Source organism: Chiloscyllium plagiosum, chromosome 31 (assembly GCF_004010195.1).
Source record: "Chiloscyllium plagiosum isolate BGI_BamShark_2017 chromosome 31, ASM401019v2, whole genome shotgun sequence".
Taxonomy (NCBI): Eukaryota; Metazoa; Chordata; class Chondrichthyes; order Orectolobiformes; family Hemiscylliidae; genus Chiloscyllium; species Chiloscyllium plagiosum.
The window spans coordinates 7669635-7686344 of NC_057740.1; the positions used below are offsets into that span (position 1 = coordinate 7669635).

Sequence of the window (16710 nt, forward strand, 5' to 3'; positions counted from 1 at the left end):
GCCACAATATATGCATACCACCCTCTGTGTAAAAAAAAAAGAATGTTGTCCCTCAGGTTCCCTTTTATTCTTTTCCCTCTAACCTTAAACTGATGCCCTCTAGTCCTCGATTCCCCAACCCTGGGAAGAAGACGAAGTGCATTCACCCTATCCATGCCTCTCATGATCTTATACACTTCTACAAAATCCCACCTCAGTCTCCTACACTCTAAAGAAAGAAGTCCTAGCTTGTCCAACCTCTCCAGATAACTGACTGTTGAGTCCTGGCAATAGCCTTGTAAATTTCTTCTGCGCTGTTCCAATTTAATAACATCCTTTCAAGCAAGATGACCAAAAGTGAACACAGTACTCCAAGTCCGGCCTCACCAATGGTAAAAACAATGACTGCAGATGCTGGAAACTAGATTCTGGATTAGAGTGGTGCTGGAAAAGCACAGCAGTTCAGGCAGCATCTGAGGAGCAGGAAAATCGGCGTTTCGGGCAAAAGCCCTACATCCTGTATTCCTGATGAAGGGTTTTTGTCAGAAACGTTGATTTTCCTGCTCCTCGCTGCCTGAACTGCTGTGCTCCAGCACCACTCTAATCCAGAATCCGGCCTCATCAATGTCCTGTACAACAGCAACGTAACTTCCCAACTTCTATACTCAGTGCCTTGACTGATGAAGGCCAGTGTGCCAAAAGCTGCCTTCATTGCCCAGTCTATGTATGACTCCACTTTCAGAACTGTGCACCTGAACTTCAAAGTCCCTCTGTTCTACTACACTCCTTAAGGTGCTACCATTCACCATGAAACTCCTACCTTGATTTGACTTTCCAAAATGCCAGACCTTACATTTGTCTATATTAAACTCCATTTGCCATTTTTCAACCATTTCCCCCAGCTGATCAAGGTCCTGCTGCAAGTTTTGATAACCTTCCTCATTGTTCACAATACTGCTTATTTTAGTGTCATTTGCAAACTTACTAATCATGCCTTGTACATTCTCATCCAAGTCATTGATATAGGTAACAAACAGCAATGGGCCTAGCACTGACCCCTGAGGCACTCCACTAATCACAGGCCTCCAGTCCGACAAGCATCCTTCCACTATTACCCTCTGCTTCCTACCATCAAGCCAATTGTATATCCAATTTGCCAGCTCCCCCTGGATTCCAAGCAATCTAACCTTCCAGAGCAGCTTACCATATGGAACCTTATCAAAGGCTTTACTGAAATCCATATAGACTACATCTACCACCCTGCCCTCATCAACCTTCCTGGTCACTACTTCATGGAAAAGTTTTTCTAATTGCAAATATTAATTTCATTTTTGGAGGGCTTTAGTAGTTTGTTTTGGTGGAAGTTCTTTTTAAAGTAATAACATCCACTAATAAAAGTCATTCTCTGAATGCTCAGTCTCATCTGTTAAATAGTTAAGAGATTTGACCCTCTTCAGTCCCAAAACCACCCACCTCTAACATGTTACCCATTACATTTCAGTTTACCCTGACCAATCCAGAAAACAAAATCCATTCTTTTATCACATGCAGGCCCACCATCACCTAATCATTTCTGTAGCTGCACTGCAAATAAAGCCTAACTCATCCAGAACTCTGACCCTCAGATCCTGCTTGTCTATCACTTCAGCGATGTGATTGTTGATAATGGGATGCTAAACAAAAGGTCTGCTTTGTCTTAAATGACATCCAGGAGACTGGATAGAAAGTCCGGGAAGGGAGAGGCAGTTTTGGATATGATATTCAGAAATGTGCCCAAACTGGTAGAAGACAAATTGATAGGAGAGCACTGTGAAGATGGTGACCGTGACTGTTAAATTAGGAGTAGAAAAGTGTGGCGCTGAAAGAACACAGCAGGTCAGGCAGCATTTGAGAAGCACGAAAGTCAACATTTCAGTTTCCTGATGAAGGGTTTACGCCCGAAACATCGATTCTCCTGCTCATTGGATGCTTCTTGACCTTCGCTCTTCCAGCACTATACTTTTCAACTTTCTGACTCTCTGGCATCTGCAGTCCTCACTTTCTCCTAGATTAAGAGTAGTCATGTAAAGGATGAAGTTGGGCTGAAAATAAATGTTATAAATTGGGGAAAGGCCAATTTAGTCAAAACTGTGATACGATATTTTCCAAGTAGACAGAGAGCAACTATTTGCGGATAAAACTGTCAGAACAGTGGGAACATAAGAGAATATAGCAAGAATATTGGGCAGATATATTCCTGTAAAGGCAAAGGATGAGGTGAAGAATAGGAACACTGGGCATCGAAGTATCTAAAGGTTGGGATTAAGCCAAAAATGAGAACTCAGCTTAGATACTCTGGGTTCAATACAGCAGAGTCCTTCAGAGTATAAAACGTGCCAGGGTTGAAATAAGGGAAGCTGAGAAAGTGCATGAGAGAGTATTCTTGGGTAGAACAAAGAGCAAGAAAATTACAAGTGGGGCCCTTCAGGGGTGATAGAGGTAATCTGTGCGTGGATCTGGAATACAGGTACACAGTCCTCTGTGAATACTTTACATTGGGTTTTCACAATGGCAAAGAATGACATTGATATGGAGATCAGGGCAGAGGAATGTACAATATTAAGAGAAGTGTACATAGAGAGTTGAGGTTCTAGCATGTTTAGCAGTCTTGAAAGTGGATAAATCTACAGGCAAGGATGAAATGTATCCCAGGCTCTTGAGGGAGCCAGAAGTGGAGGTGTGAGTGCCCTGCCATAATTTTAAAATCCTTTCTGATCACAGGTGTCATGACAAAGGACTGGGTGATTGCTAACATTGTCCCATTATTAAAAAAGGGTGGAAGTGATTGATCAAGAAATTTCAAGCCAATCAGTGCAAGTTCGGTGGTGGTGAAGTTATTAGAAAGATTTCTGAGCAACTAAATATATTTGCACCTGGAAAGACTCTGATTAATTAGGGATAGCAGTATGTATTTGTTAACAGAAGGTCATGTTTGACAAATTATATAAAATCATTTTTGAGGAGGAAACCAGAAATGTTGATGAAGGTAGTATGTAGTCTCCCTGGGCTGTAACAAGATTTTTGATGATAGTCCTCTTATCAGACTGGCCAAGAAACGAAGATTCCGTTCCCATGCATGGCCAATGTGTCACACTGAATCAAAATTGGCTGAGAGGAAGTGAAAAGTGATGATAGAGGTCTGTTTCCAGTGGGGTTCTGTTGTGCTTGGTGCTGGTTCCTGTGCTGTTTGTGGTGTAAGTTAATGATTTGAACTTCAGTGTAAGGGGAATGACATGAAATTTGATCGTGTAAATAGTGACTATGGGAGCTACAGACCACACGTGGATATCAATGAACTGATCAGGTGGGCAATGCAGTGGCAAACGGAATTAACTGAGAGAAGTGCAAGATACTCCACTTGGGAAAGGCTAACGAGGCAAAGAATTACGTTATGAATGATAGGAACCTGGAAGGTACTGAAGATCAGTACTTGGGGATCCTGCAGCCTTCAGAACTCAATATTGAGTTCAATCATTTTAGGCCATGAGCAGTAGCTTCCATGTTCTTTATCCACCCTCACAGCACTGGCCCTGTTGTAATGTAGACTGCTTTCAGCACAGTCACACAATTTTTACCTACTGATGGTCCCTTTTATCAGCTTGTGACTTCCTCCTTGGCTCACCATTGTCCATATCTTTGTCTCTCAGGGCTCCATCTCCACTTATCCTGTACTCTTGTTTTTACCCCAATCTCTGTCTTCAGCATATATAATTACCTTTTTCTAGCTACTGTTGGTTCTGAAGAAGGGTTGCTGGACCAGATGTTAACTGTGCTTTCACCCAGATGCTGGCACACCTGCAGCATTTCTCCAGTAATTACTGTTTCTGTTGAACATCGGAGGGATTTGGATCTGAAAATCCTCAAGTCCCTGAATACAATAGGGCAGGTAGATATAGGATATATTTCTTTATTACCTGTGGCACAGATTGCAAGAGCAGAGGAACAATGCTGGAATTACATAAAATACTGAACAGGCTGCCACTGGAGCACTACAAGCAGTTTTTATCACCACATGACGAAGTAATGTGATAATAAATATTGTAACATTAAAACAGTATTTAGATATTCACTTGTGCTGCCACAGCTCCCAAGGCTTTAAGCCAAGACCTGGAAAATGGCATTAGTGTTCTCATATCTGTGTTTTCTGGAATATTGTGTCCAGTTCTGGTCACCCAGTTATAACAAGGATATTGTTAAACTGAAGAGGCTTCAGAAGAGATTTATCAGGATCTTGCTGAGTTATAAAGACTCTTTTCACTGGAGCATTAGAGGTTGAGAGGTGATCTTTATGCAAGTTTATAAAATAATGAGGGGTATAGGTAGAGTTAATTGTAGTTGTCTTTTCCCTAGGATGGGGGATTTTAAGACTAGGGGGCACATTTCTATGGTGAGAGGAGAAGCATTTAAAAAAGGCACAAAGGGCACTTTCTTTTTAAATAAGGTGGCTCACATGTGGAATGAATTTCCTGAGGAAGTGGTGGGTGTGGGTACAATTGCAATGTTTAAAAGACATTTGGACAAGTACATGGATAGGAAAGGTTTAAAGGGATATGGGTCAGGAGCAGGCAGGTGGGACTAGTTTAGTTTGGGATTATGGTCAGCATGGACTGGTTGGACTAAAAGGTTTGTTTCCATGCTGTATGACTCTGACTGACGCGGTCACGATGGTCTAAATAGCTTCCTTCTGTGCAGTAAGCATCCATGAGTTTGTATGTTAGGAAGGGATGTAAATGTGTAGGAGGCAGTTCAGAGCTTGTTTATTAGATTGAGATCTGGAATAAGCAGTTTGCCTTATGAGGATAGGTTGGACAGGCTGACCTTGTTTCCACTGAAGTTTGGAAGAGTGAGGGGTAACTGAGTTCAAGTTAGGGTGTTACTTGCTGCAGAATTCATAGTCTCTGACCCACATAGTAATTCCAAAAGGCTGGTTTGGTTCAATTTCTGGCAATTGCAACTCTCCAGATGTTGTCGGTGGGCGTTTTAGCAATGATAATGCCATTGAACATCAACGTCACATTGAGTAAGAAAACATCATGTGAATCAAATTAATGATTGATGATCAAGGTGACAAATGTGTGTGTTGGAGGCAGAAAAATATAAAGGGATTATATGATGCTTCCTTGGAAGGTAAAAGAGGTGTAAGAGATCAAGATCTTATGTGTATTTGCAGAAGTGTGATTTGACAAAGAGGTGATTAGTTAAACATCCCTGAGAAAGATTAAAGAAAAGCTGAGTTTCTTTTACATATGGTATTATCTCCTGGATTGCTGCTGAGCAGAGCCGAAAGGTTTATTAACATATTGATAGGATTAATGTTGCATTTAAATCTGTATCTGACCTGGGCTCACTTGGTCATTTCTTAGAAGGATGAAAAGTATTTACGACTCCAACAAAAAGTCAAATCAGACAGATATGATTGTAGCTACCTACATTATGACAGTTATGCTGGCAGTACACACAGATAGTTTTCTAAGATCTAACAAGCGTAATGGAAGAAATCTACAACATTTTAAAATTATTTCTTCACACCATTTCTTGTTGGATGTGTACAATAAGCTCCAGAGTGTCCATATTTGTTTTGGCTTTGAGTTATTTCTAAAACACCGTCATACTCTATCACTGTTTTCTTACAGCAACTGAGAATGTTGCTTTCAAATGTTGATGAACTATCATTGTCATTATCAAATTGGAACTGGGTGCTAACAAAATGATGCACAAAACTGGTGTAGTTTGTGTGTTGGTGCTAATTTTGATGCATTCTTTTCCTCATAGAAATACCCTTTTTCTCCGGTGAAGAAGATCAGAGTGAACCAGAGGCCTGGAAGTCACCACTCACCCACTTGTGGCAAAGTCGGTCATACAATTTTTTAGCCGAAAGGAAATTTAATGCATCTGCTGCATTAACTGAGCCCTACTGTGCAATCTGTACACTCTTTTATCCCTACTACCAGGTAAAGAAAATCTTCTCTCATGCCTCCTGTTACTTATAAAATAAATTGTGCCGATCTGAATTCTGGTGATACCAACAATTTGTCACCATGTGAAAGTTGTAACATCTTAATCCAGCAAAGAAGTGTGTTGCCAGTTAGCACCTAACTCCCTAACAAATGTTGTTTACCATAACATGCAATTCCCAAACATGAAACGTGGTTTAGCCCATGTTCAGTATCCAACTCCTTAGAGAAATCATGCATCTATATTTTAACGTGAAACAAAAAAGCTCCAGTCTGAGTAGAGAAATTCAGTGCCAACAGAGAGGTTTATCCCGTGTGATGAGCCGCATAATGCATGCTGCTCCATCAAAATGACTGTCCTCTGTTTCCTTTAAAAGGTCACATACAGAGATATGGGACTTTAGCTTAGAATGAGAGTAAAGATGAAAAGTTGCATTTACTGAATTTCTGTTTGAAAGGTAAAACTTTAATAGTGACGCAAAGCATTTATTCACTCAAAATTGACATTTCTAAATGCTGTTCCAAGAATGGAGTTAAATTATGCAAATTTAAAGTCTGTCTAAAATTAGGGTTTGAATTAACTTAATGTGAGATGAATAAAAAGCAACCATGTGGAAATCATCCTGGCTATTGGCCACAAGAAGGTATTTGTGCAGCTCAGTGATGTAGATGCACAGAAGCTTGATTAGAGAAATGCAGTGCATTAAAGAGATTGTATTTTAATTGTTGTAATTAACCAATTATCCACATCTGTGAAAACTGTCTATGTTTTATAAAGATTGGCACCAAAGGCTTGTCATTGCGTGGACAAAACAACGACCATAGAGTAACGATAAGATAAAATGTAATTCAGCTTCGCAAACAGGCAATAATCCTTAATGTGATTCTGATTTATAACAAACAAGATAATTTGATTCACTGCTATTATTCATTTGTCATTCTCCTGACACCAGTAAAATGTGAGGCACAGTATTTTGGACTCAGTAGTTTCAGGAACAGTTGAACAAGGCACTCAGTTGCTGTTGTTCATCACCATGTGGAAGCATGACTAAGACAGTACGAGTTGGAGGTCTATTATTAGCAAGAGATGTACAAATAGAAGTGGCTTTGATGGAAAAAGAGCAGATGGAATCAAGATGTGGATGGTGACTAAATTCTTGCATTTGGCTAATAAGTCATTATAGCTATATACGTTGATATTTGTAATGTGGACAGCATGATTTCAATGAATGTCACCCATTCATCAATTGTGGTGATTAGAGAGATTTTCAAGATTAATTTTTTGCAAGTATGTTTAGTGGCAGTATAGTCCTAAACTAGTAGAGGAAGGGCACTTAAACAACAAATATCAATTCACATTTAACATAAGACTGTGATGTTACACTTGATATTTGAATGTGACTGGCTAGTTAATAGACCTATTGAAGATACTTGAATAGGAGCAATCAGGTCCCCCTGACCCCCTCATTTTTTTCTCCAATCCAATTTGTAGAACTTCTCTCTCAGCACACTAAAAGTCTCTGTCATCCCTTAGTAGTTGGGTACAGACACTCGGATAAAAGGAAATAAAACTGCAGGTGCTGAAAATCTGAAACAAAAACAAAGTGCTGGAGAAGCTCAGCAGGTTTTTCAGCATCTGCGGAGAGAAAAACAGTTAACTGTTCAAAATCTGTGATCCTTCATCAGAGATGAAAGCAGCTGGGAAATGCTGATGGTGAAATTTCCCTTTTAAGTGAAGGCGAGCATTCCATTTGCCTTCCCTATTACCCTTTGGACATGGATACTAGCTTTTTGAGATTCATGTGCTAGGACTCTCAAATCACCCTGTGTTGCAGTTGTTCTCCATTTAAATAGTATTCGACTCTTGTCGTCTTCTTCCTGCTAAAGTAATAATCTCACATTTTTTCAATATTATATTCTATCTGCCAAGTTTTTGCCCACTCACTTAACCTGTCTAGATCCCTCTATAAAGTCTTTGTGATGTCCTCACTACTTGCCTACCCATCTGTGTTTGTATGATCTGCAGAATTGGCTATAGTACACTTAGTTCCATCATCCAAATGATCAAAATGTGCTTTAAATAGTTGGAACCCCAGCATTGGTCCCTGTGCCTCTTGATTATGGGTTGCTATCCTAATAATTCCACCTATATCCCAAAGCGCTCTCTTCTATTTGTGAGCAATCCTTTATGCATGCTAACATATTACCCTCAACATCAGGGGCTCTTACCTTCAATAGCCTTTTGTGTGGTGCCTTATTAAATGCATTCTGAAAAATCAAATATGCAACATCTGCTGGTTCCCTTTTACCCACCATACCTATTACATCCTCAAACAATGGTAATAAAGCTTTCACTTGCAGTTTCACTTTGCTGACTCTGCTTGATTGTATTATGTGTTTTGAAATGCCCTGACAATACATCCTTCATAACCACTAACATTTTCCTTATGACAGATGTTAAGTTAATTGATGTACAGGGGTGAGGACACGAGTGGGAGATGGGTTGGACAAGGTTGATGGTCCAGTCATGGAGATCTACAACACAAAAAAAGGCCTTTTGGCCTATTATAACTGTACTGGTGAGGTCACCCATGCTGGAAGGCAAACCTCAGTTGAGGAAACAAAAGGAGAACATGTCAGAGATACCCTAATGGAAGGTGGCATCGTCGGAAGAAATGTAAGAGAGATAGGAATACTGGTAAAACTGAATCTTTGCAGGAAGCAGGGTGAGAGGAACTGTAATTGAGATAATAGCAGGAGTCTTCTATTCTGGGGGATATTTGTTTTGATAAACTAGTGAATTGGTCACAAGTATTTGGACTTGCATATCTTTGCTATAAAGATGACAGGCATTGATACTGCCAGTTGTGAGGTAGTTGTTGATGATTGTGACCTCTGGAAGGGCTTTGGAAGAATCCACTCAAACAAAAGGCTCAGCAGACTAAAATAGGGTCCCTGAGAAAATAGAGGCCAGAGCACTGTGTACCTTAACAGGAAATGTAGCAGAGATTGCCAGAGTGGTGTGCCTCATCAGGAGTCGTTTAACTCACAGGCTAACATCACCACGCAAACCATCATCTTGCAAGATAGAAGGTTGCCACATTACTAGTTGCCCTAAATAAAAGCAAGTTGGGGAAAATGAAATTTGTGGTGAGAAGTTGGGATTTTAAAAGTGGTGAGGGTAGGGGCACGTTTTTCCACTTCTATCACTACAGGTTTGTCACATGGTTAGATTCCGAATAAAGTTCTGAATATCCTCTTTTATTAATATACCCCGAATCTTGGTATACTGCACCATTTTGTGTATTTACGTTTCCATTACATGCAATCCTTCCAGTGTGAATGAGATTTCCAATTTAATGCTAAATTGCAGGAAGGTTTTTCTGCAGACCTGGGCTTAATGGCAATATGTTGAGACTGCATAAACTCATTCTTATAATTTGACACAATATGAGTGTGTGCTTGTAGTGCAGAAAGAAAGCTTTTTTTTAAATGGGCTGCAAATATTTTCAACCTAAAACTGCAAGTGCACTGAGGGATGATAATATATGGGGTTCTGTCGGTTTTGTCAAATATAAGCTGGGAATTATCTTTCTAAAAAAAAAACTCATATTTGCTTGAAAAAGAACATTAAAAGTTATGAGGATCGATGGATTAAACTGTGACTCTTGGTGGGATTCTTGATAGACTGAACACTTCGTTTCTGAGCTTTAGCAATTTATGAAAAGTTGAATCAATAGATTTGTTGTGGTTGCTGCTTCCACGCCTTTGTACATTTCCTTTTTTAGTGATTTCTACTTTTTCTCTTAAAAGCAGAGTTTGGATGTTTGGTCAATTCCTTGCCACCTAGTAGCTCATAAATAGCCATAGACAACAAATGTCAGTATTTGTGCCTACCTCTTGTCAATGCAAAGTGCACATTCCATCAAAAATCACTGCATCATGATTAGGAGTGGGAACCCTGGCGCCTTTCTGTGTGCTTAATGCAAGGAAACAGAGGTTAGTTGGGACAGCACAAATGTTGGCCTTGGTTGAGATCAAGTAACTATGTAAATATAGAGCAGGGAAGGCAAATTCAAATCTGTGTGCTAAGCAAAAATGCATTTATCCACTGAGCTATCAATTTTTTTATAAAAGGTTTCCACAATTTCTTGGCTATCAATTAGTGGGAAGGTTAGATTGTTGTGCTGCAGCAATTTGCAAGATGTACAGGACCAATGACAGTAATTTAAATGAAACTAGTTGTCAACCTAACAATGGAAAATAATTATTTATAATATTCAAGTGTATGTTGGTAGTGAATTCTGTATAAATATGCTGCAACCCAATACAGGAATTATCTTCAGTACCTACCTGAATAACTACTTATGCATTGTCTTTAAGAGAGCACCAAAGTGCTAATTTAAAATAGCTAATTCAGCAGGGTTATGGGAACTTAAATTGTAATTCGAGTATAGAACCTGTAGGCGAGTATAGAATTGTAGCTCGAAATAAGGTTTCAGGTCGCAAGAGGGCACCGGCAAACAAGAAGTTAGTTTGAAGTGTGTCTGTTTCAATGCCAGGAGCATCCGGAATAAGATGGGTGAACTTGCAGCAAGGGTCGGTACCTGGGGTTTTGATGTTGTGGCATGGGTGGAGCAGGGACAGGAATGGCTATTGCAGGTTCCAGGATTTAGCTGTTTCAGTAATAACCGAGAAGGTGGTAAAAGAGGAGGTGGTGAAGCATTATTAGTCAAGGATAGTATTACGGAGATCCTAGATGGCGGCGACTCAGCAAGTCTGAGTCTATAGTGCTCCTCCCAAGACCTAGGCAAAGTGGGCCACCCGCCTCCACCACACTCACCAAATCATTTAAAATAGTTTTACTTAATGTAATTAGTGGTTCAGTACTAAATTTAAACAGTTCAGTTTCCTGTAAAAATGACTAGGGGAAAAGGAGCCCGCAGCTCTCAGCAGGCAGGAGCCCCTCCCCCACCCTCCCCAGCTGCAGCAGAGGCATCCGAAGCCACCTCGGGGGACTTACCTTCGGTGGCGAGCCTCGCGGAAGTAATCTCTAAACTCGACGCGAAGATCGATGCTTTCATTGAAGAATCCCGAAGTCAGTGGAATTCATTCTCAGCCGCGCTAGAAAAGCACGGCTGAGACATCGATGAAATTGAATGCCGAGTCGGAGGGGCGGAGCTAAAGGCCGCGACCTCCGAGGCCATTGCAGAATCGGCCGTGGATCAGGTCCGGACTCTCGAGCAACAAGTCCGGACCTTAGAGAATCACATTGACGACCTCAAGAATCGAGATCGTCGAAAAAATATTTGTTTGCTGGGCCTTCCCGAACGGGAAGAAGAAGGACAGCTTGCAATGTTCCTTGAACAGTGGCTTCCACAGCTTTTAAATCTGGAAGCTGGATCAGGCCAGGTAAGGGTGGAACGGGCCTACCGGGCCGCAATACACGGGCCCGGCTCGAACCAGCATCCCCGCCCGGTCCTGTTCCGGCTGCAGAGCTATAAGATGAGGCAGATGCTCTTGGAAGCCTCCAGAAATCTTGGGAAAGATCCCCAAGCCATGACTTATAAAGGATCCAAGATTGTTATTTCAGGACTTTTCCCCAGCTCTGGTCCGAAAGAGGAAGGCGTTTGATGAAGCGAAGAAGTGTTTAAGGGAATTAAACATTCAATACTCCTTGCGCTACCCAGCTATACTACGCCTTAGCCATGAAGGATCCGTGTATAACTTCGGATCACTGGAGAAGGCCAAGGAGCTTTTGGACACACTCAGATAAATTATAAGAGTTAATTGATGTTGTTTTGCCCAACCCCCACCCCGGTTTACGCCCCTTTTCTTTGTTTCTTTTCATTACTTTACTGTTTAATATTACCTCCGGGGGGGGGGGGTGGGAAGAAGGGTTTATTTATTCGTTCTTTACTTAACGATTTTCTTTTCCTTATATATATAGGCCAGGGGGTTGATGGGGGGAAGTTGGCTACCTTATCCTATTTTATCTTTGTCCTTGGGAGCGGGGTTGTTTTCCCCTGTTATTTTGTATTACTATATTTAATAATATAGGGGTCTCGGACTTGCCCGGTGATAATGGATGATCGGTCGATTAAATGGTGCACCTGGAATGTCACTGGGAGTAATTCACCAATCAAAAGGAGGAGAATATTATCAAACCTCAGAGATTATTTTCCACTCTCCCTTTCTGTGCAAGGAAAAACATTTTGGTAAACTGGGTGGCTGAGGGCCTTCATGGATTTTCGAGTTGGCACAGAATAATTATGGAATATACTACCCCTGGCTTCATTCTAAATAGGGTGCACCAGGAGAAAAACCAAATTACTCCATAAAATATGGCAGCCCTTCTTGAATTACACAAATACAGATATCTTGGTCATCCTACAAGGGCCTTTATTTAATTGAGAGGGTGAACCCTGCTGGTCCGGGGCCCCCGGAAGAGGAATCCCGCATGAATTCAGGTTTTGTTGTGATCTGATGTTAACACATTCCGAGCATGTATATCACTGCTCAATTTGTGTTATCTGTTGGGTTTTTTTTTCTCTTGAATAATGTAAGAATTTTAATCATATACTATGGTTAGTTGTAAGTTAGATGAGTAGTTAGTTGAGTTTTGTTTTTCTCTTGGTATTTCTGTTTTCTTGTTTGATAGATTTTGGTTATCATTTATTTAAGATTTAACTGTATATCAATGTTTATAGTTGGGTTTTTTTTTAGTTTTCTTTTGTAACCGTGTAAAAACATGTTAAATTTTCAATAAAAATATCTACTAAAAAAAAGGATAGTATTACAGCTGCAGAAAGGACGTTTGAGGACTCATCAACTGAGGTAGTATGGGCTGAGATTAGAAACAGGTAAGGAGAGAGGTCTCCCTGTTGGGAGTTTCTAAGAGGCCTGCAAATAGTTCCAGAGATGTAGAGAATAGGCCAGCAAAGATAATTCTTGATAGGAGCGAGAGTGACAGAGTAGTTGTTATGGGGGACTTCAACTCCCCAAATATTGGCTGGGAATATATAATTCAAGTACTTTAGATGGGTCAGGGTTTTGCCCAATGTGTGCAGGAGGGTTTCTTGACACAGTATGTAGACAGGCCAAAAAGGGGCGAGGTCACATTAGATTTGGTGCTGGGTAATTAACCTGGCGAGGTGTTAGATTTGGAGGTGAGTGAGCACTTTGGAAATAGTGACCACAATTCAGTTACGTTGACTTTAGCGATGGAAAGACATAGGTATGCACCGGAGGGCAAGAGCTACAGCTGGGGAAAAGGCAATTACGATGCGATTAGACAAGATTTAGGATGCAAAGGATGGGGAAGGAAACTGCAGGGGATGGGCATAATAGAAATGTGGAGTTTATTCAAGAAACAGCTACTGTGTTTCCTTGATAAGTATGTACCTGTCAGACAGGGAGGATGTTGTGGAGCGCAGGAGCTGTGGTTTACTAAGGAAGTTGAATCTCTCTTGTCAAGAGGAAGAAGAAGGCTTATGTTAGGATGAGATGTGATGGTTCAGTTAGGGTGATTGAGAGTTACAAGGTAGCCAGGAAATACCTAAAGAGAGAGCTAAGATGAGCGAGGAGGGGGTGTGAGAAGTTGTTGGCAGATAGGATCAGGGAAAATCCTAAAGCTTTCTGTAGGTATCTGAGGGATAAAAGAATAACTGGAGAAAGGTTAAGTCCAATCAAGGATAGTAATGGGAAGTTGTGCGTGGAGTCAGAGAAGATAGGGGAAGCGCTAAATGAATATTTTTTGTCAATATTCACACTGGAAAAAGACAGTGTTGTTGAGGAGAATACTGAGGAAGGCTACTAGGCTAGATGGGATTGAAGTTCACAAGGAAGTGGTGTTAGAAATTCTGGAAAGTGTGAAAATAGATAAATTCCCTGGGCTGGTTGGGATTTATCAAAGTATTCGCTGGGAAGCCAGGGAGGAGATTGCCGAGCCTTTGACGTTGATCTTTGTCGTCATTGTCTACAGCAATAGAATAGCAAATATTGTTCCCTTGTTCAAGAAGGGGAATAGACACAACTCTGGTAATTATAGACCAGTGAGCCTTCCTTCAGTTGTGGGTAACGTGTTGGAAAAGGTTACAAAAGAGAGGATTTATAATCATCTGGAAAGGAATAAGTTGATTAGGGATAATCAACATTGTTTCATAAAGGGTAGGTTGTTCCTCTCAAACCTTAAGTTCTTTGAGAAGGTGACCAAACAGGTGGATGAGGGTAAAGAGGTCGATGTGTATTTGAATTTCAGTAAGGCATTTGATAAGGTTCCCCACGGTAGTCTACTGCACAAAATACGGAGGCATGGGATTGAGGGTGATTTAGCGGTTTGGATCAGAAATTGGCTAGCTGAAAGAAGACAGAGGGTGGTGATTGATGAGAAGTGTTCATCCAGGAGTTCAGTTACTAGTGGTGTACTGCAAGGATCTGTTTTGGGTCCACTGCTGTTTGTCATTTTTATAAACTACCTGGATGAGAGCATAGAAGGATGGGTTAGTAAATTTCCAGATGACGCTAAGGTTGGTAGAGTTGTGGATAGCGCTGAAGGATGTTGTAGGTTACAGAGGGACGTAGACAAGCTGCAGAGCTGGGCTGAGAGGTAGCAAATGGAGTTTAATGTGGAAAAGTGTGAGGTGATTCACTTTGGAAGGAGTATTAGGAATGCAGAGTACTGGTTGAATGGTAAGGTTCTTAATAGTGTAGATGAGCGGAGAGATCTTGGTGACCATGTACATACACTCCTCAAAGTTGTCACCCAGGTTGATAGGGTTGTTAAGAAGGCATATGGAGTGTTAGCTTTTATTAGTAGAGGGATTGAGTTTCAGAACCATGAGGTCACACTGCAGCTGTACAAAACTCTGTTGTGGCCACACCTGGAGTATTGTGTACAGTTCTGGTCATTTGGAAGGATGTGGAAGCTTTGGAAAGGGTTCAGAGGGGATTTACTCGGATGTTGCCTGGTGTGGAGGGATGGCCTTACGAGGAAAGGTTGAGGGACCTGAGGCTGTTTTTGTTGCAAGTTTGAGAAGTGACTTAATTGAGATATATAAAATAACTAAAGAAAACTAAATGTATTGATTTTACTACAATAATGCTTTGGTAGTATCTACTAACAGTACAGTTTATAAGAGTAAATGAAACATACAACAATTTTTATTCTTTTGCCTAATACTGATTTGTCTCTGGCAGTGAGTTAACAATTGCAACCCAAAGATGCTTCCGCTCATGAAATTCTTGGCTCATGTTAAAGTAAGCAGCAAACTGTGTCTGATTATACAATGTGCTGTGAATTAACTTTGTCATTTGAAAGATGACTTGATTTGATTTATTATTTTATGTACCAAAATGGGCAGCACGGTGGCACAGTGGTTAGCACTGCTGCCTCACAGCGCCAGAGACCCGGGTTCAATTCCCACCTCAGGCAACTGTGTGGAGTTTGCACATTCTCCCCGTGTCTGCGTGGGTTTCCTCCGGGTGCTCCAGTTTCCTCCCACAGTCCAAAAATGTGCAGGTTAGGTGAATAGGCCGTGCTAAATTGCCCGTAGTGTTAGGTGAAGGGATAAATGTAGGGGAATGGGTCTGGGTGGGTTGCGCTTCGGCGGGTCGGTGTGGACTTGTTGGGCCGAAGGGCCTGTTTCCACACTGTAAGTAATCTAATCTAATCTATAATGAAAATTGTTTTGTATGCTATCCAGGCAAATGCTACGTAACATAACTACACCAGTTAAATGGAATAGAATGCAGAATATAGTATTACAGCTACAGTGAAGGTGCAGAGAAGGATCAATTCTAATATGAGAGGTCCGTTTAAAAGTATGATAACAGGCAGAAAGAAGCTTTTCTTGAATCTGTTGGTTTTGTATCGTCTGCCTGACGCAAGAGGGTGGAAGGAATATAACTGGGCTGGGAGGGGTCTTTGATTATAATGTATCTGCTTTCCTGAGGCACCATGCAGTATAAATAGAATCAATGGATGGAAGGCTGGCTTGCTTAATAGATTGGTGCTGAGGTGGAGATGGTCAAGGGCTTCAAGTTCCTCAGAGTAAATAAGACCAACAATCTGTCTTGGTTCATTTATGTCCATGCTACAGTTAAGAAAGCAGACTAAGGTCTCTACTGCCTAAGAAGGCTCAGGAAATTTGGCATGTCCATGTTGAAATTTACCAATTTTTATCAATGCATCATAGGAAGCATCCTAACTTGATGCATCAAAGCTTGATATGGTAGCTACTGTGTCCAAGCCTGCAAGAAATCACAGAGAGCTGTAAATCCAACTTTCAGTGACTTATTGTATCAAATACTTGGAACACAAGTTCCTCAATTAATTTGGAGAGATTTTCTTAGATCAATGTGTATATGTCAACACTGTATTTAAGACTTTCCCTGTTTTACATGCCACAGTGCATGTTTAGGCTGTTACTTGGCAGATAGGTTGACTCCACACAGTTAATAAATGCATGGTTGTACACGAATTAGGAGTTGGCTTCACTTTTTTTGGGTACAGAAATACAGGGCTATATTTGCCTTCTGATTCAAGCCATGGTATTGAATGGGTGATCAGGACCATGTTGCTAAAAAGATGAGCAGGAGTTTGAGGCAAGAGCAGTCTGCATGTGGTGACTGACAAACAAAACATTTTAATATATCAAAATAGTTAGCAGCAGCAACATTTCACATTTTATCTAGTTTTTATAAGTTGATCCCCGTTCCTTAAAGGGATTTTAAAAGC

The 16710-nt window shown here is 40.9% G+C and overlaps 1 protein-coding gene across 5 annotated transcripts in view; it reads left to right on the forward strand.

Annotated features, from left to right (window-relative positions):
* kdm4b (lysine (K)-specific demethylase 4B) overlaps positions 1-16710 on the forward strand; it is a 479312-nt gene that overhangs the window by 365443 nt on the left and 97159 nt on the right. For all 5 annotated transcript variants that reach the window (XM_043720917.1, XM_043720921.1, XM_043720919.1 and 2 more), the window contains one exon: positions 5791-5969. In XM_043720917.1, coding sequence (XP_043576852.1) covers positions 5791-5969 — 179 coding nt within the window. The remainder of the gene's footprint in view (positions 1-5790; positions 5970-16710) is intronic.